Below are 24407 nucleotides of genomic sequence, written 5' to 3' on the forward strand. Positions count from 1 at the left end.
TAGGAACAGGTGGATTATGGGGCACAGTGAGGAGAATGAATGTGAAATAGAAAATCTGAGTTAGTGACAAGTAAATGACTAGTGTGAAAACAGAATATGGATGGCTTCGTAAGTCAGGCAGTGTCTAGATTGGATTCAGCAATTAATAATTATTATAGAGTCCTGAGAAAAACTACCTGAGGTGGTTTTGTGTTGTTTAAGGACCCTGTCTCCCACTCACTGCCTGTTAATACTTATGTTGAACAGTACCATCCACCCATACCTGCACTTCCTCCAGGTCCAAACTGCCAAGCACAAACAAATACCCCCCACACTCCTGGATGTATGGCTAACTGCAAAACCTAAAAGATTAGTTTAGTAAGATATTTCTATATTTATTAGAAATCTACCATAAGAAAACATTGTGAGAAAAGAAGAAAAAAAAGTTCTTCCTTCCTCCAAAGGCTAGAAGATAGTCAGCAAAGGAACCTTATTTTGCCTTACTTTGAAATCCCCCAGTACAAACAGTTTGAGAGATGACTATGAGAAACACCAGTGGCAGAGTGGGATGTAAAACAGAGAATGAGATAATAATGCACAAAAGGAGGGTTTATCAAGCCAGAGACACTGTGGGTAACAAGAGTTTAATCTTGCTGGAACGCTGGGAGCTATAGCACAGAATAGATGCTAGGGGTGAAGGGGTTGGGTCTTAGCCACCGCTCCCGACTCTGCACCCTCGCCTATCAGTGGTGGCTTGAAGTCTGTTGAGGAGCAAAGGCTTTAATTTCCCAGCACTTCTAGTTTGCCCAAAGCACCTAAGCAAAGCAAACTGCAGTAGTCAGAGGCCCCCCACTCCCACCTCGAAGGCACAGGCTATGAGAAGGCTTCTGATACCCACAGAAATGGAGTTACGCCTGGGACACCAACAGGGCCTCCCTCAGCTACCCAATGAAGAGCATTAAGTGTTGCTTTAGGCTGTTTGACTGGCTGGTGGCTCTATAGCAGAGAGCACAAAAAATACAATCCTTATTATTGGAAGTAAAAACTAAGACTTGGTTTATGTAACATCCATATACTTAGCAGAAGACAGCCAATAAGTCTGCTAACGTTAAGCAGCAGTTCTCAAAAGGTAGTCTTCAAGACCCTTTCGGAAGGCACAGGAGATCAAAGCTATGTTAATAATTATACTAAGACATTATTTGCTATTTTTCACTTATGGTACAAAAGCAATTGTGAGTAAAGGTGACTCAGCACCGACAGAAGTACTGGCAACAAACAAGTAGTCACTGTATTCTTGATTATCACACACTTGCAGGGGCAGAAAAAGCCAGTTTCACCCAAGAATTCCTTTAACACGGCAGTAAAAGTTATTATTTTATTAAATTAGCTCTTAAACACAGCTTTTAAAATATTCTATGTGACTAAATGGGAAGTAGGCAAAATACATTTTTGCTACATACCGAAGTAGACAGTTGATTTGACAATAAGCCCTTGTACAACTGTTTGAGTCGTAAGCTACTTCACACAACTCCATTTTTACTTGAAATTTCAACTGACAAACTATGATTATTCAGATTTGACTGTTTGATAGACATTTTCTCAAAAACAGATGTGCAAGCTTGTCATTTCAAGGAAAACAAATGATAGTATTTGTTGTCAATGATAAAATTTGTTTTCAAGCAAAAGCTAGAATTTTAGAAAACTTCTTTCTGCTAAGTTTTAAGTGAGCTTGACAGCTTTTCAGTGACGAGATTGGTGGTGATATTAACAGACAGATATTCACAAAGTAATCTGTAAACATTTGGAAGCTCTGCACTACTCAAAGTGAACCAATATTTTCCAAATGACCAATACATGATGTTACAAAACCATGCATAGATAAAAAATACATTCGAAGTACAAGAGAGACCAATGCAAGTTAATTAACTGAGTACAAAAAGTTCCATGATAAGGTTTTCAGATTCCACATTACAACTGATTAAGAAACAACCGCCTGTTGAAGAATTTCAATGTAGTATCAAAGAAGACAATCAACAATTATCTAAAAAGGTTATTAAATCATGCCTCCCTTTTTGAGTTATCTATGTGAGACTAGACTTTCTTCACATACTTCAACCCAAACAACATATTAACAACAGATTAACTGTAGAAGCAGATATGAGCATCTAGCCCTCTTCTATTAAACCAGATTAAAAAGATTTGCCAATTTTCTCACTATTTTTTTGTTTTCAAAATTGTTGATTTTCATTAAAAATGTTATTTATATTAACATGTTATGAGCTTATTATTCTTTTATAAAAATTTTTAACATGGCTTTAATTTCTGACATGGCACATATAGATACTCACTGTCTTTAATATGAGAAAGAGACATTTAAGATCTACTGAAATTTAGGCATAAATTTAGAGTTAGTTTCTAGCAGGAATAAAAGTCTTACTTTAAATTATCTTTATTCTAACCTTGGCTGACTCAAGTCCCAAGATAGAAGAGCTGGAGTTGGGAGGGCAATCTCAAAACTAAGAGGTCTACCCAGGAAGCATCCTAATCTCCTTGGTACCATTATATCGCAATTCTAACCCAGTGATCACATACTTTAAGGCCTAGAAAGATTATTGAATTGTGTGTTGCCCAGGAACTTTAAATGGCATGCCTCCCAGGAGATTCCAAGGCAGGTGGTCCTCAGCCTACTTTTTATAAAACAAAGTTCTACGTACCATACAAACTGATATGCCAATTGCCCTCTCCTTACCTTATCCTCCCTCAACACTTATTCTGGATGTCTATGTGACTCCAAACACAATTTTACATCATTATCTTCGATGTCAATTCCTAACAATCGCATTGAGGACCATGTCTGCATTCTGACATTGGCCCCTCCTTTATGTTCTCACTATGGTTCATGCCTTCATCACCTTCCAGCTGGATCAGTAGGATGACCTTCCAATGGCTCTTTGCACAGCTCAAGTTAAATTACTCATACTTGTCGTTATGGTTTCAATGCCCCTTCAAAAATTAAGAGGTTGAACCTTTAAGAGGTGATTAAGTCACAAGGACTTCGCTTTCAAAAATGGATTAATGCTGTTCTTTTGGAAATGGGTTCATTTCAGGAGTTTTCTCCATTTTCTCCTCTCTCTTGCATGCTCTCTCCCCATGTGATGCCTTCTGCATGTTATGATGCAGCAAGAAGACCCTTGCCAAATGAGACCCCTTGAACTTGGATTTCCTAGCCCTACTGAGCCAAACAAACTCCTGTTGCTTATAAATTACCCAGTCTCAAATGAACCAAGATACTTATCAGAAAACTTGCACAAACTATCACAAATACACTAATACTTGTCCAGAAAGCTAGCTCAAATTATATCACTACTCTGCTCAAAAACATTAAGTGCCTATAACTTGAAGTTCTCAGATGACTTGATTTAGCATTTATAGTTCTCCATAATCTGGCTCCACTCTGCCATTCCCACCATGTTCCTCTGTTGATCTCCTTAGATAGTCCACAAATGAGCAAAACGTTTTGCTCTCCTGGACCAGACCCAAGGTTTCCACCCTTATGCATTTGGTTTTGTTATCTCCTTTGCCTGCAGTTACTACCATGTGAGTTGTCCCCTTAGTTCCTGTACATTCAAACCACTACATGCGCTTCAAGGGCCAGATCAAATGTTGCCTACTCCACCAAGCTTTACCTGATCTTGCAGCTGGGAATAATTTCTAAAAACCTTCTGGTCTGTTTCTCTTGGTTCTCCTTGTAACACTTTCTACCCTGTAGCATAGTAATCTAAATGCATAGTTCATCTTCCTGATTACACTGAAAGAACCATATGGGAGTTCTGTGCATTTTCGTGTCTGATTCATCACCATACTCTGACCACAGCTAACCCATAATGGCAACTCAATAGTTTTTAAAGAATTAATCTTTTATAGAATACTTATTCTGATTTCTCAAACGTAGAATGTAGAATTTACCAAGCAAATCATTCTTTGCTGTACAAATAACCTATCTTCTTGGTTGATGGTGGTGGCTTGAGTAAAGTTATTAGCAACTAATTTTTATGTTTCCGGTACATACCCAGTTCTGCAAGGAATCTCTCATTCAACATCTGATATTAAGAATTCCTTAAACATATTTACAATGAAACTTCACTCTACTCATAGGCCTTTCTCAGAGTCCTGTCATAGTATTTGAAAACATGCAGCCATAATAAAGCATGTGCAAAGCACTGTACTAAGACCACAAAGTACATTAACTTATGTTCTTTGGGATACTTTTTGATTCTATCCTATTTAGGAACATTTACACTGTTCTGATGCCCAACAGAATCAGTACCCAAGAGAAACTGAAAGCATAGAAAGAAAAAGCTGTGGGAACAGTTCTGGAGAAACGTTCCCTTCCATACTCCTGCAAAAGCCAATAGCTGACTCCTTAGAAGACCCACAGATGCCAAGGTGATCACAACTTGCATAGTCCCAAACGTTTACTAAGCAGGTAATTCTTGAGCTATTGGCATGACACAAAAAGCAAAACACTTTTGTGGTATTCTAGAAAATCTGGTAGCCAGACTAGAAAAGCTAGTGGGAACAGCTTTGCTGCAATTGACATTGACCAAAGCAATAAATTGGGAAGAGCTAAAATGGAGACTTTCTGGCTGATAGAAAGATATTTGTTGCATACCCGGGATGAAATAAGGTCTTTTAATAATGCGGAAATGCTACTGCTTTCCAGCACAACTTGCCAATTTCCCCAACCAGTGTTTTTTCTTTTTTATCAGAAACTTTAACTTACCAATCCTGTGACAAAACTGATACAGACGCAAGAGGTTCTAGATTAAGACAAACTCATGGAAAAAGTTAAAAACCATCTAATGTCTCATCCTATATAGCGTAAAGTATAATTAGCATCACCTACTATAAGCCTTGATGCTCAAAAGTGGAATACTAAATTTGTCCCTCACTTTGAGTGTTTTTTCTTCTGTGACTAATCGATCTCAAAACAAGTTATGACCATATTTACTCACATAACAAAATCTTAAGAGAATTATGCTTGCTCTACAACATATGACTGCACTCACATTTGCTCTTTCATCTTTTAACTGTCTCTATGACATTCTTGTTGGAAATGCTTATCAGAGCTCCTAAAATGAGAGTTCCATTTCTCCACCTGGCCCATTCCCTTTGATCTAGTTGCTGTAGCCCTATTGATGACAGAAGGCCACCCAGCATCATGTTCAGGCTCAAGCATAAAATAGTGAATGGCAAAGGAAAAGTCTAGATTTCAGGGAGGTGACATCAATGTTTAATTTTATGATGTGCATAAGCTAATATACATTATAATTTGAATTACGTAATTAGATAAGTCAATGCACTTTATAAATCATAAATAAATTTGGGCAGCTCTAAGTTTAGGGATCAAGTACATTCTAAAACTTTCCAAAGCTTCTAATTTTTTTCAGAATTCAGTACACAATTTTCCTTGAAAACAAAGCAGTGAATCTCAGGAGTGAGATTCAGCCCTGAAGGACAGAATGATGGTGGAGTGATGAACAGCATGGACTCTTACTGAGTTCAAAGCCTGGCTCTGCCACATATCATCTATGTAACATGAAAACTCAGCTTAATTGTTCCAAGCCTCAGTTTCCCTCTCAATAAAAGAGAGGAAAATAATAATACTTAATTACCTCATAGGATTGTGAGGATTAAATAACTTTTTTCACACAGTATGTAGAATATGCTAACTGTTCACAAGTGTTAACTGTCATTTTGTTGTGGATGTTACTATTATCATTTAGCCACCATTTAAGCCTATAACTCACAGAACTACTGAACTAAGAACTAACTCAAGTTAGTTCAGTACCTGGAAGTAAAAGTCTACCAGATGCTGAACAAAAGAGGCAAAGAATAGTTCCTGAGGTGGGAGGCGGTACCCGTGGCTGAGAAGAAGGAGGCCTGAGAGCGACATGTCCCCGGCGGCTCAGGCGGAGAGGCCCGTGGCGCTGTTTTTCTGAGTCCGGGGTGGCCTGGCAGCCGGCCAAGAACGAGGGTCGGCGGGGGCTGCCCCCGTGGTGGTGGCCGCCATGCTGGGAGCCTGGGCGGTTGAGGGAACCACTGTGGCGCTCCTGCGACTGCTGCTGCTGCTGCTGCTGCCGGCGAACCGGGGACCCGGGCTCGGCGTGGCCGGCGTGGCCGGCGCGGCGGGGGCCAGGCTGCCAGAGAGCGTCATTTGGGCAGTCAAAGCGGGCGGAGAGGCGCATGTGGACGTGCACAGGATCCACTTCCGCAAGGACCCTTTGGAAGGCCGGGTGGGCAGAGCCTCAGACTATGGCATGAAACTGCCAATCCTGCGTTCCAACCCTGAGGACCAAATCCTGTATCAAACTGAGCGGTACAATGAGGAGAACTTTGGCTATGAAGTGCCCATCAAAGAGGAGGGGGACTACGTGCTGGTCTTGAAATTTGCCGAGGTCTACTTTGCACAGTCCCAGCAAAAGGTATTTGATGTACGATTGAATGGCCACGTCGTGGTGAAAGACTTGTATATCTTTGATTGCGTTGGGCATAGCACAGCTCACGATGAAATTATACTTATGAGCATCAGAAAGGGGAAGCTGAGTGTCCAGGGGCAGGTGTCCACCTTCACAGGGAAACTCTACATTGAGTTTGCCAAGGGGTACTATGACAATCCCAAGGTCTGTGCACTCTACATCATGGCTGGGACAGTGGATGATGTACCAAAGCTTCAGCCTCATCCGGGATTGGAGAAGAAAGAAGAGGAAGAAGAAGAAGAATATGATGAAGGGTCTAATCTCAAAAAACAGACCAATAAGAACCGGGTGCAGTCAGGCCCCCGCACACCCAACCCCTATGCCTCGGGCAACAGCAGCCTCATGTTTCCCATCCTGGTGGCCTTCAGAGTCTTCATTCCAACCCTTTTCTGCCTCTGCAGGTTGTGAGAACAAATGACCATCCTGAACAGGGTGCAGGGGTGTGGGAAAGAAACCAGCCATATTGGTTTTGGTTTCTATATTTTTCACAATGATTAATGAAAAAAAAAACAAAGACAAAAAAACACACATCAATTAAAGGAGACAAAAAGAGGCAGAGCGAGTAGAGAGCAGCCCTCATTCACCACCTGGTCCCAGACCTGCTTCGGTCCTCGTCCTCTCTTTGTGGCTGGCCCCCAGCCGTCTCTTTCCTCTTGAGGATACTTAGGGTAAACTGGATCCTTCCTGCTCAAGGATCCTCATTTGTATACCTAGTGGAAAGGACTCTGAACTCAGAGGAGTCACGTTCCTTTTTTTAGGTTAGAAGTTAACAGCAGGGAAATGCCATCTTATTATCTGAGACGACCAGCACTGGGAGGTAGGTATGGTCTGAAGTTATGTCTAGATAAGACTTCAGATGTCCTGGGATTGAAAGACTGTGTGTGAAGGGGTAGAATTTGTGCGGTAAAGACTAAAAAAAAAAGTAGGGAGATTAAAAGAAAAGAAAGGGAAAAAAAAAAGAGGCAAAGAATAGGTTTTCTGTAATTCCTGTGATAACCAATGTTATAAAAAATTAACCAAAGTTTTTATTTGGGACAGACCCTTTCTTTTTCTGTTCAAGTAACTTTCTCCTATGTCCTGTATCACCTTCAGCCTCAGTATTTTATAATCTCCAATTTCTTCCTCCCTCATTGCTATCTAGATTTCTTCCCTTGACTAACACCAAATAAGAAATTTCTCCCCTTCAGACAAAAACGCATGTTCTTTCAGCACAGGTGTCTTCAACTAGACTTGAACACAAACAGCATGATTAGTCATGTTAACATTCAGGTGACACTCTTATGAAAACCAAAAGTGATCACTAATACAAACTGGTTTTGTCCACATGTACACATGCATGTGTGCGCACATGTGTGTGTATATGCATACCTTTGAGAGTTATTACCTACAAGACTGACATACAGTACACATACACATACATATAAAGCTATTATTACACTTTATGACATTTCTCTTTCTTTTGTTATAAAGCATAGATAACCAAAAATTGGTACCATTTTTTTCAGCGGCTTGCATGGTTGCACAAATAAGAGCCCAGGCAGCATGGATTAAGGCAGGGGGTGCCATTTGTAGGCAAGTGCCCTTCTTTTTTTTCTGTCAAGTAGATTTTTAAATAAAATATAATTGAATTATGAATACGAGAAAAGCAAACATAAATCTAAGCACAAAATGGGCTTTTTCTTAATAATTCTTGTAACTGTTTATAACCCACTTTTTCAGCCTTTTCACAGATTTTGCTTAAGCATTCTAATTTCACCAGTTACCTGTCTCCATAGCTCTACTAAACAACTTTTATAAAATACCCCAAGATTCTCGTTTGTGCTGTTCATCACTGTGTCTCCAGTATCTATACAGAATCTGGCACAGAGCAGGCCATCGATATTTATTAAGTTAATGAATGAATGAATGGGAACTGATTATGTAAACTACCCATCGATTCAAGGATAAGAAGTCTCATTTTTATATAGTCTAAAATAATTCTTACATCCTCTCTTCTTTTTGTATTTCTTTTTTTTTTTTTTCTGAGACGGAGTTTCACTCTTTCTGCCCAGGCTGGAGTGCAATGGTGCCATCTCGGCTCACTGCAACCTCTGCCTCCCGGGTTCAAGTGATTCTCCTGCCTCAGCCTCCCAACTAGCTGGGATTACAGGTGCCTGCCACCACGCCCAGCTAATTTTTTGTATTTTTAGTAGAGACAGGGTTTCACCATGTTGGCCAGGATGGTTTCGATCTCTTGACCTCGTGATCTGCCCGCCTTGGCCTCCCAAAGTGCTGGGATTACAGGCGTGAGCCAACGCGCCCGGCTCCTTTTATATTTCTTATCTGAAATACTGTTTCTTCTCTCTGAGCTTCTTTCTAAAGTGGTACAGTCCCTTTTTTTCTATTCTCAGAAGCAAGCTTCCCCTTTGTGCTTTGAAATTGCCATTTTAAAGAGGATGCTAGTAACATGATCATCCTATTTCAGACAATTCTAAATGAATAGTTTCTATAAGTGAAGCTGGATGAATGAACCATTAAAATCATGTCTTAAAGTGATCACACTTCCCTCTTTACACAATTATTATATATTAAAACAAGACTAGCCCACTCCATCACATATACCATCAAGCAGCTTTCTTCATACTTAATCATATCACTAAATCAGTCATTGCTAACCTTCTATCTTATGCTCTGGAATGCATCTTACTGTCTCAAGAGGCAAGTGGAACTCTCAAAATGAAATTAGTTTTAATTAACTTTAAAATATAAGTGTGAATGTGTCATACAGCACTTGGAAAGAGAAGGTTATACAAAAGAGTGTCACAGCATTAAAGGAGTAGGGATCAATGCACTAGCCAAAAAGAAGACAAATGACTTTGAAACATTGCCTGAGGTTAAGCACTTCACTTCCAAATACAGTTTCCCATGAAGAACACACTCAGGAGAAAAGGGAGAGAGACAGTGTAATTTGAATGATGTTACACCTACTGTCTAAATTTTATTTAGATTAGGATAGTTAAAGACTATATTTGCCTGAGGACAGAGAATAGGCTACATGAGAAGAGACATTTATTGGGTATCCAGTAAGGTTCCACAATGCTGAATTTTCTTACAATTCTTAGATTAGATTAGGACTTATCTTCATAGTTGACTGATAAGAAGATATCACTCCTTTCATGCTCTTCTTATTCTAGACAGGTCGAAACAGTTATAGAGCAGCATGTATAAAAGTATGTTAATCTGCTTAAGCTTGTAATTCTGACATAGGATCAACGTCCATTTTTTCAAAATTTGTTTTAAACACATTTATCATAGGCTTGCTGCTGTTCTGAATATTTTTTCTTATATACAAATGACTGACCACAGAAAAAAAATAGCAAAGAAAAAAACACATTATCTACCACACCTCCACTCTTTGGTTTGTATCCTTCAAGATTTTGTCTCTTCCTTAACTAGAAAAATGAGGGTTTTGCTACAAACCTCAAAAATCAGATCATTCTTCTATCAAGCAACTGGAAAACAAAAAAAGGCAGGGGTTGCAATCCTAGTCTCTGATAAAATAGACTTTAAACCAACAAAGATCATAAGAGACAAAGAAGGCCATTACATAATGGTAAAGGGATCAATTCAACAAGAAGAGCTAAATATCCTAAATATATATGCACCCAACACAGGAGCACCCAGATTCATAAAGCAAGTCCTCAGTGACCTACAAAGGGACTTAAACTCCCACACAATAATAATGGGAGATTTTAACACCCCACTGTCAGCATTAGACAGATCAACGAGACAGAAAGTTAACAAGGATATCCAGGAATTGAACTCAGCTCTACACCAAGCAGACCTAATAGACATCTACAGGACTCTCCACCCCAAGTCAACAGAATATACATTTTTTTCAGCACCACACCACACCTATTCCAAAATTGACCACATAGTTGGAAGTAAAGCTCTCCTCAGCAAATGTAAAAGAACAGAAATTATAACAAACTGTCTCTCAGACCACAGTGCAATCAAACTAGAACTCAGGATTAAGAAACTCACTCAAAACCGCTCAACTACATGGAAACTGAACAACCTGCTCCTGAATGACTATTGGGTACATAATGAAATGAAGGCAGAAATAAAGATGTTCTTTGAAACCAACGAGAACAAAGACACAACATACCAGAATCTCTGGGACACATTCAAAGCAGTGTGTAGAGGGAAATTTATAGCACTAAATGCCCACAAGAGAAAGCAGGAAAGATCCAAAATTGACACCCTAACATCACAATTAAAAGAACTAGAAAAGCAAGAGCAAACACATTCAAAAGCTAGCAGAAGGCTAGAAATAACTAAAATCAGAGCAGAACTGAAGGAAATAGAGACACAAAAAACCCTTCAAAACATTAATGAATCCAGGAGCTGGTTTTTTGAAAAGATCAACAAAATTGATGGACCGCTAGCAAGACTAATAAAGAAGAAAAGAGAGAAGAATCAAATAGATGCAATAAAAAACGAAAAAGGGGATATCACCACCGATCCCACAGAAATACAATCTACCATCAGAGAATACTACAAACACCTCTATGCAAATAAGCTAGAAAATCTAGAAGAAATGGATAAATTCCTCGACAAATACACCCTCCCAAGACTAAACCAGGAAGAAGTTGAATCTCTGAATAGACCAATAACAGCTTCTGAAATTGTGGCAATAATCAATAGCTTACCAACCAAAAAGAGTCCAGGACCTGATGGATTCACAGCTGAATTCTACCAGAGGTACAAGGAGGAACTGGTACCATTCCTTCTGAAAGTATTCCAATCAATAGAAAAAGAGGGAATCCTCCCTAACACATTTTATGAAGCCAGCATCATCCTGATACCAAAACCTGGCAGAGACATAACCAAAAAAGAGAATTTCAGACCAATATCCTTGATGAACATTGATGCAAAAATCCTCAATAAAATACTGGCAAACCGAATCCAGCAGCACATCAAAAAGCTTATCCACCATGATCAAGTGGGCTTCATCCCTGGGATGCAAGGCTGGTTCAACATACGCAAATCAATAAATGTAATCCAGCATATAAACAGAACTGAAGACAAAAACCACATGATTATCTCAATAGATGCAGAAAAGGCCTTTGACAAAATTCAACATCTCTTCATGCTAAAAACTCTCAATAAATTAGGTATTGATGGGACGTATCTCAAAATAATAAGAGCTATCTATGACAAACCCACAGCCAATATCATACTGAATGGGCAAAAACTGGAAGCATTCCCTCTGAAAACTGGCACAAGACAGGGATGCCCTCTCTCACCGCTCCTTTTCAACATAGTGCTGGAAGTTCTGGCCAGAGCAATCAGGCAGGAGAAGGAAATAAAGGGTATTCAATTAGGAAAAGAGGAAGTCAAATTGTCCCTGTTTGCAGATGACATGATTGTATATCTAGAAAACCCCATTGTCTCAGCCCGAAATCTCCTTAAGCTGATTAGCAACTTCAGCAAAGTCTCAGGATACAAAATTAATGTACAAAAATCACAAGCATTCTTGTACACCAATAACAGACAAACAGAGAGCCAAATCATGAGCGAACTCCCATTCACAATTGCTTCAAAGAGAATAAAATACCTAGGAATCCAACTTACAAGGGATGTGAAGGACCTCTTCAAGGAGAACTACAAACCACTGCTCAATGAAATCAAAGAGGATACAAACAAATGGAAGAACATTCCATGCTCATGGGTTGGAAGAATCAATATCGTGAAAATGGCCATACTGCCCAAGGTAATTTATAGATTCAATGCCATCCCCATCAAGCTACCAATGACTTTCTTCACAGAATTGGAAAAAACTACTTTAAAGTTCATATGGAACCAATAAAGAGCCCGCATCGCCAAGTCAATCCTAAGCCAAAAGAACAAAGCTGGAGGCATCACGCTACCTGACTTCAAACTATACTACAAGGCTACAGTAACCAAAACAGCATGGTACTGGTACCACAACAGAGACATAGATCAATGGAACAGAACAGAGCCCTCAGAAATGATGCCGCATAGCTACAACTATCTGATCTTTGACAAACCTGACAAAAACAAGAAATGGGGAAAGGATTCCCTATTTAATAAATGATGCTGGGAAAACTGGCTAGCCATATGCAGAAAGCTGAAACTGGATCCCTTCCTTACACCTTATACAAAAATTAATTCAAGATGGATTAAAGACTTATATGTTAGACCTAAAACCATTAAAATCCTACAAGAAAACCTAGGCAATACCATTCAGGACATAGGCGTGGGCAAGGACTTCATGTCTAAAACACCAAAAGCAATGGCAACAAAAGCCAAAATCGACAAATGGGATCTCATTAAACTAAAGAGCTTCTGCACAGCAAAAGAAACTATCATCAGAGTGAACAGGCAACCTACAGAATGGGAGAAAATTTTTGCAACCTACTCATCTGACAAAGGGCTAATATCCAGAATCTACAATGAACTCAAACAAATTTACAAGAAAAAAACAAACAACCCCATCAAAAAGTGGGCAGAGGACATGAACAGACACTTCTCAAAAGAAGACATTTATGCAGCCGAAAAACACATGAAGAAATGCTCATCATCACTGGCCATCAGAGAAATGCAAATCAAAACCACAGTGAGATACCATCTTACACCAGTTAGAATGGCCATCATTAAAAAATCAGGAAACAACAGGTGCTGGAGAGGATGTGGAGAAATAGGAACACTTTTACACTGTTGGTGGGACTGTAAACTAGGTCAACCATTGTGGAAATCAGTGTGGCGATTCCTCAGGGATCTCGAACTAGAAATACCATTTGACCCAGCCATCCCATTACTGGGTATATACCCAAAGGACTATAAATCATGCTGCTATAAAGACACATGCACACGTATGTTTATTGCGGCACTATTCACAATAGCAAAGAGTTGGAACCAACCCAAATGTCCAACAACGATAGACTGGATTAAGAAAATGTGGCACATATACACCATGGAATACTATGCAGCCATAAAAAATGATGAGTTCGTGTCCTTTGTAGGGACATGGATGAAAGTGGAAAACATCATTCTCAGTAAACTATCGCAAGGACAAAAAACCAAACACCGCATGTTCTCACTCATAGGTGGGAATTGAACAATGAGAACTCATGGACACAGGAAGGGGAACATCACACTCCGGGGACTGTTGTGGGGTGGGGGGAGGGGGGAGGGACAGCATTAGGAGATACACCTAATGCTAAAGGACGAGTTAATGGGTGCAGGAAATCAACATGGCACATGGATACATATGTAACAAACCTGCACATTGTCACATTGTGCACATGTACCCTAAAACCCTAAAGTATAATAAAAAATAAAAAAAAAAAAAAAAAAAAAAAAAAAAAGCAATATGACAAGGTTACATAAAAAAAAAAAAAAATCAGATCATTCTATTCAACAAATACACAAACACAGTCTTAGCAAAAATCAATCTAAGGTCATGCACCCTTGTTAATAATCGATATATAAGAAAACTTTAGAATGATCCATATTTTGTATTTTCATAAAGCCAGAAACCACGTTTTCTTTCTTTATACTTGCCATAATAGCGTCATAGGTGCTCAATGATTTTGGATTTAAAGAAGGTTAGGAAGAGCATAAAGTCATTCCAAGCTAATTACTAAAATCCCACGGAAATGTTACATGGTGAAGGCTACCCCTTCATGTTTGTGGCAGGTAGACTCTAAGATGACCTCCAATGATCCCCGCTTCTTGATATTGACACCTGGTGTAATCTCCCCTTGGGTGTGAGCTAGCCTAGTGCCTTGCTTCTAACCAACAGAATGTGGCAAGGTGATGGGATGTCACTTCCTTGAATAGGTATCTTCTGTCTTGCTATCAGATTCTCTCTATTGCCTTCCCGGTAAGCAAGTTGTTTTTTTTTTTTTTTTTTTTTTTTTTTTTTTGAGACAGAGTCTCACTCTGTTGCCAAGGCTGGAGTGCAATTCTCCTGCCTCAGCCTCCTGAGTAGCTGGGATTACAGGCACACACCACCACAGCCAGGCTGGTCTCGAACCCCTGACCTCAGGTGATCTGCCCGCCTTGGCCTCCCAAAGTGTTGGGATTACAGGTGTGAGCCACCACACCCAGCCCCAGTACACAAGTTTTTATGAAGCAAACTGCCACACTAGAGAGTCATACATGGCAAGGAATTGAGTGCATTCTCTCACCTAGGAATGGAGGCTGCTAGGAACCGAGACCCTCAGTCTAACACTGCCCCCACAAGGAAATGAAATCTGCCAACAAAAACAAGAATTAGAGAGAGATCCTTTTATGGATGAAGAATATTCCACTGCATGGATATACCACACTGTTTATCCATTCACCTGCTGATGAGCACGTGCATTGCTTCCATCTTTTGGTGACTGCGAATAGAGTGGCCATGAATATTGGTGTACAAGTTTTTGTTTGAACATCTGCTTTCAATTATTTTGCATATAGTACATATAGTATCTACAAGTGGAACTGCTGGGTCAAATGGCAATTCTACGTTTAACTTACTGATAAAACATGTGTTGTTTAAGTCCCTAAATTTGTAGTGAATCGTTACACAGCAATAGATAATTAATGCAAAGTTTAAAATGAATTTGCAGCTAGGTAGAAATTCCCAAATGTGGATTAATGAACTACAGGGAGAAAAAAATAATAATTTACCATTGGTCTGACTGGCAACTCATGATTCCCCCAGTCAATAGTATTTACTGCATTCTCAAAATACTTCTTTCAAAAGCAACATTAAAAAAAATTGCTCTGAGGGTTTCCCGGGTGCCATGTGTTGTGCTGTGCTGTACTGCTGAGATTTTTTTAAAAAAAGAAAAGGGCACAGTCTCCACCCTCAGAGTGCACAGATCTCCAATTAAGAATTACCTCTGCTGATATTCTCCAGAATTCTGTTCATCAGCTTATTTCTTCTCTTGTTGTACATCCTCTTTGGGAAAGTCTTTACTCACATTTTTTCATCTACCTCTAATATCATGAAAACACTCAGTTCAAATGCTCTCATCTAATTTTCTCCTGAGCACCAATACTCTTACTTCTTCTATCATATGTTCCCTTCTAGATGTTCCCCAGGTATTTTAAACTCAACTTGTCCCCAAATAAACTAATTCTTGCTATGCACTCTTTTCCAGCCCAACCTCTTGAATTCCCTGTTAGACTTAGCAGCCAAGATTGAAACTATGAATCTTAAGTCATTCTTTACCCCTTATCCTTTATTCCTAATTGTCAATCGTCAACTGCCCAGCTTACCTCTCCTCTATAACCCAGTGTAACTACCAAGCTCTTTGACACTTTTAAAATTTCTCTGCTATGATTTGAATGTGTACCCCAAAAAGCATGTATTGGGAACTTGGTCCCCAATCCAACAGTGGGAGGTAGGCTCTAATAGAAGTTGCTTAGGTCATGAGGGATTCACCGGCACAAATGGATCAATGCTGATTATAAAAAGGCTTCAGGTTGTCAGTTCAATCTCTTACTCTTTTGCCTTCTGCCACAGGATAACACGGTAAGAAGCCCTTTGCCAAGTGCCAATGCCATGCCTTTGAACTTCCCAGCCTCCAGAACTTGAGCTAATAAATTTCTGTTCGTTATAAATTATTCAGTCTCAGGTATTTTGTTACAATAGCACAAATGGACTAAGATGTTCCTCTGGCTGTTTTTCCTCTGCTACACTTATGGCTTATCTAGAAAATTCTTATGCGTATTTCAAGCCTGAACCCAAACATTATGTCCTTGTGAAGCCTTCCTTAATTTTATTTTTTATAAGACTACTTTCGTTATCCATTGTGATCCTGGAGCAAATTGATTATCTCTTCAATTTCAAAAGCTAGCCCCATAACAAAGCATCAGTTTTTACCTGCCTAGTTCTTTATGACTGTTCTGGGCTGAAAGATTTCTGCACTTACGTTTTGAGACCAATTTTTCTGGATATTTTAGGTAGCTAATATGGGAATCAACATATAATCTTCACTCAATTCATGTGTGCTGAATTTAAAACAGCCATCTGATTTATATTATGATTCACTTAATCAACTAACAAGTATGTATTGAGTAGCTTCTATGTATCAGACATAACACTAGGCATAAGAAATATGGTGGCAAGCCAAATAGACATGACCCCTGCCTGACTCATGAGCTCATAGTCTCACAGGTCACTGAGTTGATAACACATTTATGACACTACGTCATTTAGGCTTCAACCTATCTCTGAGCAACATTAAGTATTTCGTATATTTATTATTTTGATTCTTTTTTTTTTTTTTTTGAGATGGAGTCTCACTCTGTCTCCCAGACTGTAGTGCAATGGCACGATCTCAGCTCACTGCAACCTCCGCCTCCCAGGTTCAAGTGATTCTCCTGCCTCAGCCTCCCGAGTAGCTGGGACTACAGATGTGCGCCACCACGCCCGGCTAATTTTTTGTATTTTTAGTAAAGACGGGATTTTACCATGTTAGCCAGGATGGTCTCGATTTCCCAATCTCATGATCCACCCACCTCAGCCTCTCAAAGTGCTGGATTACAGGCATGGGCCACCACGCCTGGCCTTACTATTTTGATTCTTAAATAAAAACTGGAAAATTAAATTTCTTTTCAGTGAGTTATAAGTAAATTTTATTACCATCATTAGCACTGCATTAAAAACAACAAAAAAACCAATCCCTTCCTGATACCTTTCAACATATATGACTGTTTGTATAATATCTAAATCTAAACATCTAATATCTAAATCTGAACATTGATAGGATGCCTCAACTATCCAGAACACAGCTAAAAATTAGGAACCATGGGGCAGCCAACAGAAATATCTCCAGATTAATAACCTAAAGCTCACATGCTTAGCATTCTAAAAAGTCCCTCAGGTCCACACAGAAACCTGGCATAGAAAAAAAAGTGATCACACTTAATTTTCTTGGCTCCCTATTCAGAGCATATTAGAAGTAGTAAATTATTCTGTGGGTGATGTAAGAGAGAGAGAATCTGCCAGAAACAGGCACAGAGACAGTAGCAAGAAGAGATAGCTACAATAGAGACTAAATCAAGAAATTAAGAAATTAAACGAGAAAATAACTATGAAAGAAAATAAGGCACAGAACAGAAATTAAAAGCACAGCAGTTCAGATTTAATGTAGCATGCAATAGCCACCCACTTTCCCAATAGTACTGTAGGGTTTCTGACGTCCATCAAATAAATGATGAATTATATTCCTGGCATTTTCATTTATTATCATTTGAACATATAAATGTAACAAGGAAAGTCTGATGAACGCCATTACCAACAATCCTGTCTAATTCAGCCTCACCTCACTTCCTGCTTTCTATTATTTTAAAGCAGACCGTTAATATTACATACTTTCATCTGTACAAATTTTGGTATATATCTAAAAGATGAGAATTCTTTTTAAAAACATAACCAAAGTACCATCAATATATGTAAAAGAAATTAAAATCAATTGTAAAGTTTATAGCCCATTTTCAGCATTAAAATGTCTTAAAATATTGGTTGGACATGGTGGCTCATGCCTATAATCCCAGCACTTGGGGAGGCCAAGGTGGGAAGATTGCTTGAGCCCAGGAGTCCAAGACCAGCCTGGGCAACAGAGGGAGACCTTGTCTCTACAAAAAGTAAAAAATCAGCCAGACATGGTGGCACATGCCTGTAGTCCCAGATAATTGGGAGGCTGAAGCAAAAGAATTGCTTGAGCCTGGGAGATGGAGGATGCAGCGAGCCATGATCACACCACTGTACTCTAGCCTGTCTCAAAACAAAACAAACAAACAAACAAAACCATAAAATGTTTAAAAATATTAAATCAAAATATATTTTTATATTCTCAGTTTTATTGGTTAACTGTCAAGAGAGATTTAAGAAAAGTGTTCTGGGAAGCACTCTCTTTGCTAATGCAACACCCAGTGAAGATGTGGCATCATTAAATTATGATATTTTGATATTGAAACTTAATTCTTTAATCAAAGAAAATCCTTTTATAGAAAATCGTTAATTTTGTTTAGTCTACCATAGCTCTTTCAGATTTAAAAGGTAACAATTTAATTTATTATTATTTGAGGGCCACAGACTAATTCCCTGAAAGTATTATCAGAAATGATATATTATTAACTTATTAGGAGATCACAGGCTATCTTGAGAAAACTTCAAGTCAAAATTAGTTATATTAGTACTGAGATGTAATTATTCTTCAGAAGGATCACAAAATCAAAAACAAGTAGGGAAAAAAATGACACATACCTGGAAAATATAGAATTGATCTCTGGAGGCCAAAACTTAGGTAGAAAATTAAAGAACTGGGGACACAGGTACATAATCATCTTTTCTTCCAACTGAAAGCCATGGTTTGAAGGAAACTTAAATGAATGGGACTCTAGTAGTTGAATTGGAAACTAGAAACCTATTTGGCACATCTAAGGAAGGATGTGTATGTATGTGTGGAGGGGAGAAAATGGGCAGAACACAAAACAGCTTTAAATTGAATTTGAGAGAGAAATGTCTAGATAAAATCTGAAACTACAAATCTTATCTTCTTCCTAACTTAGATGTGCCTTGGAAGGATTACAGAAGTGCTGAGATCCCTGCAGCCCTTGGGGTGTCCAGTGGGACCTGGGGCATGCTCTCCCCATCTCTTGTCATCACCTCTAGCAGTAAGCAGTTTCTGTTTATCCTAATATACCATTAAAATATTATCATTTTCAATGTTTGATAATGTGGAAAACCTTGCAAAGCATTAGTCCAAAGAGTTTATTAGCCTGTCATTCAAGGCTCTTGATGATTTGACCCAAATAACCCTTCTAACCTTGAATCTTTTCACACCATTTATGAAACGTTTACACTGGCCAAAAGGAACTGCTCGTGTTTTCCCCTTACACCCTTCATGCTTCTCAACTGCTGTTGCCTCTGATTTGAATTTCTCCTCCTCCTGGGAATCTACTTTTTCCCTATCTTTATATTTTCAAGTATAATCGATTCCTAAGCCTGCATTAAATGCCATCTGTATCACAAAACCCTTCCTTTTACTGTATTTGTATATAATCTTTTTTCCCCCACTAAAGAGCCAGAGTAGTCAATTATCTATAGTTTTTAATGTCATGCATAACTCTCTATTTTGTACCATTGTCACTTATGTAAAATGTTTTTAGTTTACCAACTAGAGTCAAAGTTCTTTGATTGCTTAATTCAAGTAAATTTACTCCTGCATTTTCTGAGAAACCTTTATGTGCCAAGTACTGTACTAGGTGCAGAGGATACCAAATTAGTGTGGCTACACTATCACCAGAATTATTGAGTATTGTTTTTAAGATTCTAGCCCAGCTACTTGGGAGGCTGAGGCAGGAGAATGGCGTGAACCCAGGAGGCGGAGCTTGCAGTGAGCCGAGATCGCGCCACTGCACTCCAGCCTGGGCGACAGAGCAAGACTCCATCTCAAAAAAAAAAAAAAAATTCTAGCCAATATGTTAAGGTAGAAATTAGTAAGAGGTACTGCAACTGGCAGGGGGAAAAAGTATGATTATTTATAGATACAAACCCAAAATAATTAATGAGAAAACTTAGAACTAATAATATGGTTCCATAAGGTGATAAGAAACAAAATTTAAATGTTTTCAAATATTTTTATAATACATTAAAAGACATTTAAAAATCCAGCGATTTTAACAAATATTTTAATATCCCAAGATGTACATGGAAAAATATCCCAATATGTATATGGATGAACGCACAAACACATACTCATGCAGGCACACACACAAAATATGTCTTATACTACCATATAGTATAAGAAATATTTTAATTCTTTCCAAATTTAATGAATATGTTTATTAAATATATTTATGCATTTAATATAATAAACATTTTAATCTTTCCAAATTTACTAGTGAGTTTAAGACATTACTAATCAAAATCTCAAGGAAATCTTTAACCCAAAATTTCACCTGGAAATCATTAACCCAAAACCTTTCACTCAAAATTTCACTAAAAATAGTCATATTTTTAAGAGCAAAATAATCAATAGACACAAATTACAAAGGAGATACAAACATAAAGAATTTTAATTTGTTATTTAAAAAATACAAACTATAATTATATGGTACTTTTTTTTTAAGTGAAAGTAAGTTTATTAAGAAAGTAGAGGGATAAAAGAATAGCTACTCCATAGATACAGCAGCCCCTGAGGGCTGCTGGTTGCCATTTTTATGGTTATTTCTTAATGATATGCTAAACAAGGGGTGGATTATTCATGCCTCCCCTTTTTAGACCATATAGGGTAACTTCCTGATGTTGCCACGGCATTTGTAAACTGTCATGGCGCTGGTGGGAGTGTAGCAGTGAGAACAACCAGAGGTCACTCTCATGGCCATCTTGGTTTTGCTGGGTTTTAGCCAGCTTCTTTACTGCAACCTGTTTTATTACCAAGGTCTTTATGACCTGTATCTTGTGGTATGGTACCATTTTTCACTTATCCAACTGCCTAAAAAAATCTAAACGATGATCTGCAACAACAGGAAAGATCCAATAACAAAGATAATAGGATGTATTTCTAATAGGAATGTAAATCTATGTAAATTTTCTAATAAGCGGTTTCGTATTATGTATCAAGAGCCTTACAATGTTTTAATCCTGAATTTTCTGTTTTTAATATCTAATCTAAGGAAATATTTAGAAACTCAATTCAAACATACACTTTTAAAAGAAAATCAGATAAATACTAAGTGCCAGATCTCTACCAAATTACACAGGACAACACAGGCGTATAGAAGATCTGCAAAGTGCCTACCAAGGACATAGATACTGAAGGTTAAATTATTGTATCATTAATCATCAGAAATTGTCTAAACCATATTAAAGAGTCAAAGTTCCACACAAGTTGGATTCAGTTAGGAATACTGACAGATAGATGTACTGATAAAAATGAGTTGATAAGGAGGAGGGTAGATCAGCAATCAAACCCCGAGGAGAGAAAGTGGCAAGTGCTGGCAGTACCCCACACAAGTATTATCCATGGCCAAATACGTGACTTGTCCAGTCTTGGCAGCAGGCATATTGCTATTAACAGACACACTATCACAGCCAGATGCCATTAAGTCATGTGGCTGCTATAAGGTCCTCAGTTCTGACAAATGTATACCTTATTCAGCTGACAATGTCATAGCAAAGAAGGATAAGAAAACAATGACAAATCTAAGTCTCCAAACTTAATTGTGACCATCAAAGAACAAATGGTTACTATGTTATTCTAGAGACTATACTACCAAAAATGATCATTTACCCTAGACTGTAGAAAGGATTTCAACCTAATAATTGGAAGAAGATGAGAAAGCGGAGACCATGAATGGTCATCCTAAATAGGAAGGCAGTTAAAGGAGGATAAAGCTATCAGAAAGGGAAAGATTAGAGGCTAAAATGAAGTTATACTTGCAAAAATGTTAAGAACATATAAGCAAAAAAAAAAAAAAAAAACTAGAGAGGGCATAAAAAGAGTAACTCTGAAAAGGTTAAGAGGAAAGTAAATTTGCAGATAGGAGAGAGTATATCAAACTTCTTTAAGTTAACTCAAGTCTCCAGATCCAGACAGATTACATACAAGATAGCAGAAAAACTCCGATGTAACTGCAAAACTGCTCTGAGCAATGTTACGTAACCCTGGAGAATGGGAAAGTTACCAGATGATTGGTGATAGGCAAATATTGCCCCAGATTTAAAAACTGGGATCATTGTGAACCACCATGGGTTCACTAAGAATAAGTGTTTCTAAATAATTCTCAGCTCCTTTTGGACTGACTTGCCAGGTTGGTACATTTGGGGAATACCATAGTATGGGATCATTTCAGGAAAGTATTTGACAAGTCTCTTACAGCATCCTTGGGAATGAAAGAAAGAAATCAGATGGCAGTAGTTAGGTAGCTTTGTAGCTGATTTAACTGACTTACCCCCAAATTCATGAATTTGTGCCAACATGAAAGGGGCTAGGTCTTCTATGATTTGCAACCAACCTTGGTTTTCACAGCACTTCACACTTAACTCTATTATAGCAATTATCACACTCCATTACAGTTTTATAATTACATGTCTATTATTCCCTGTAGCCTGTGAGCTCCCTGAAGGAATGATTACTTTTTTTTTTTTTTTTTTTTTTTCTGAGACAGAGTCTCACTCTCTCGCTAGGCTGGAGTGCAGTGGCACAGTCTCGGCTCACTGCAACCTCTGCCTCCCGGGTTCAAGCGATTCTCCTGCCTCAGCCTCCAGAGTAGCTGGGACTACAGGCACGCACCACCACATCCAGCTAATTTTTGTGTTTTTAGTAGAGACGGGGTTTCACCATGTTGGCCAGGATGGTCTCGATCTCTTGACATGGTGATCTGCCCACCTCGGCCTCCTAAAGTGCCCAGCCAGAATGATTACATTTTATTCATCTTGTTATTTCTAGCAGGGAGCATGAGATTAGCACAGAGTAGACAGTTTGATACATGTTTATACATTCTAATTGAATTAAAAAGTTGAAGAAATTATTTTAATATTTACAGATGTCTCAAAGCTGAAAGGAATTGCTAGTATGTTGGATGATAAAAGAAAAAAGCCAAAAAGTTCTTGACAAGCTGGAACAATGAGCCAGCGCTTACACAATGAAATTTAATAGAGATATAAGTAATGTCTGGTACTTGGAATAAAAAAAAAAATCAACTGAAGAACACAATGGGAAAGACATGACTGAAAACAGCTGGATGTTTTGACAGCTTATCCAACATGGGCCAGTAGGGTGCTATGATTCGTGTTGTTGGCATGAAAAGAAAAAGCAAACCTAAAAAGAGATGAGTATCACTGGTCAGACCACATCTATAGCATCATGCTTCTAGGCACATATTTTACAAGGGACCCCACAATTTAATACTTCTCCAGGAGACAAGGAGGATCGTGGTTGACCTGGAGACCACATCATAGGAAAAACAGTTGAAGAAATGGAAGATAGTTAGATTGAAAAGTGGTCCTTCCGAATATATGACACCTAAATTCATGTTTCCAAATTACTATCTAGGGAAGATGTAATATTTGTTAGTGTGGCTCCACAAGGCAGAGCTAAGATTATTTTAACAAAGAAGCAGAGAGTTGCATTTTAGTAAATTATAATGAAAATTATAATGAAAACTCTTCAAACATGGCGTATATACATGCTTTCTGAGATTGACTTCCTCACCATGCAAGTACTCAGTTTGGGACTGTTCAGTTCAGTCACATGCCAGAGATTTGAAAACAGCAAATTCCTATTTGGTGTAACAGGTTTGAGCAAGAAATGTCTGATTTAACAAATATGGTTTCATATTCTTTTATGAGATAAAACTGCTGGAAGGTAGAATGCTATTATAAGACTCATTTCTGAAGGAGACTGCATACCCAACTTTCCTGACACTGCTTCTGAGAAGGACAGGTTAGACCACTGCCCACTGCAGCAAATGCACCCATAGCCCACTCTGAGTTCCAGAGTGATGGTAGAAGATCTGGAAGACACTGCCTTGTCTCATGTGGGGCAGAGTTTCAAGACAGCAGAAGGCAAGGGAGATCAGGAACATCACCCTGTTATTCAGGTAAACTGTAAAAGTATATAAAAATATATAACAAATCAAGAAGAATGAATTTCTAAGCTTTATTCCCACTCTCTTTGTATATTGACTCCCAGATTCATTGACTCATTTAGTACAATTTTATCAGCAAAAAAATTTTTAAAATGACTACTTAACTAATGGATAATGTATACTTAATATGCAATTTTTCTAATCATCCTTCAAATACCTTCAATAGCCAGCTACATCATGAGAGATATATCTGCATGTTTAAGATTAATTCAAATTATAAGGAGAATT

The 24407-nt window shown here is 38.4% G+C and overlaps 2 protein-coding genes across 5 annotated transcripts in view; one reads left to right on the forward strand and one right to left on the reverse strand.

Moving 5' to 3' along the window:
* The window catches only part of ARL15 (ADP ribosylation factor like GTPase 15), a 433698-nt gene that overhangs the window by 240716 nt on the left and 168575 nt on the right, over window positions 1-24407 (reverse strand). The window lies entirely within an intron of this gene.
* Window positions 5979-7492, forward strand: LOC116462580 (malectin-like). 2 transcript variants are annotated; one of them, XM_032145207.2, is made up of 2 exons: window positions 5979-6464; window positions 6694-7492. In XM_032145207.2, exons 1-2 carry the CDS (start codon window positions 6051-6053, stop codon window positions 6934-6936), a joined length of 657 nt encoding a protein of 218 aa, XP_032001098.1. In that variant the 5' UTR covers window positions 5979-6050; the 3' UTR covers window positions 6937-7492. The 2 variants fall into 2 exon arrangements, with proteins under 2 accessions (XP_032001098.1, XP_032001097.1); XM_032145206.2 differs by having other exon boundaries at window positions 6036-7492.

The sequence above is a fragment of the Hylobates moloch genome, unplaced genomic scaffold, assembly GCF_009828535.3.
Source record: "Hylobates moloch isolate HMO894 unplaced genomic scaffold, HMol_V3 SCAFFOLD_23, whole genome shotgun sequence".
NCBI classification, from domain to species: Eukaryota; Metazoa; Chordata; class Mammalia; order Primates; family Hylobatidae; genus Hylobates; species Hylobates moloch.

Bases quoted from the DNA above. Each gene is read 5' to 3' on its own strand.
- LOC116462580 (XM_032145206.2), top strand. From the start codon at position 6,051: ATGCTGGGAGCCTGGGCGGTTGAGGGAACCACTGTGGCGCTCCTGCGA.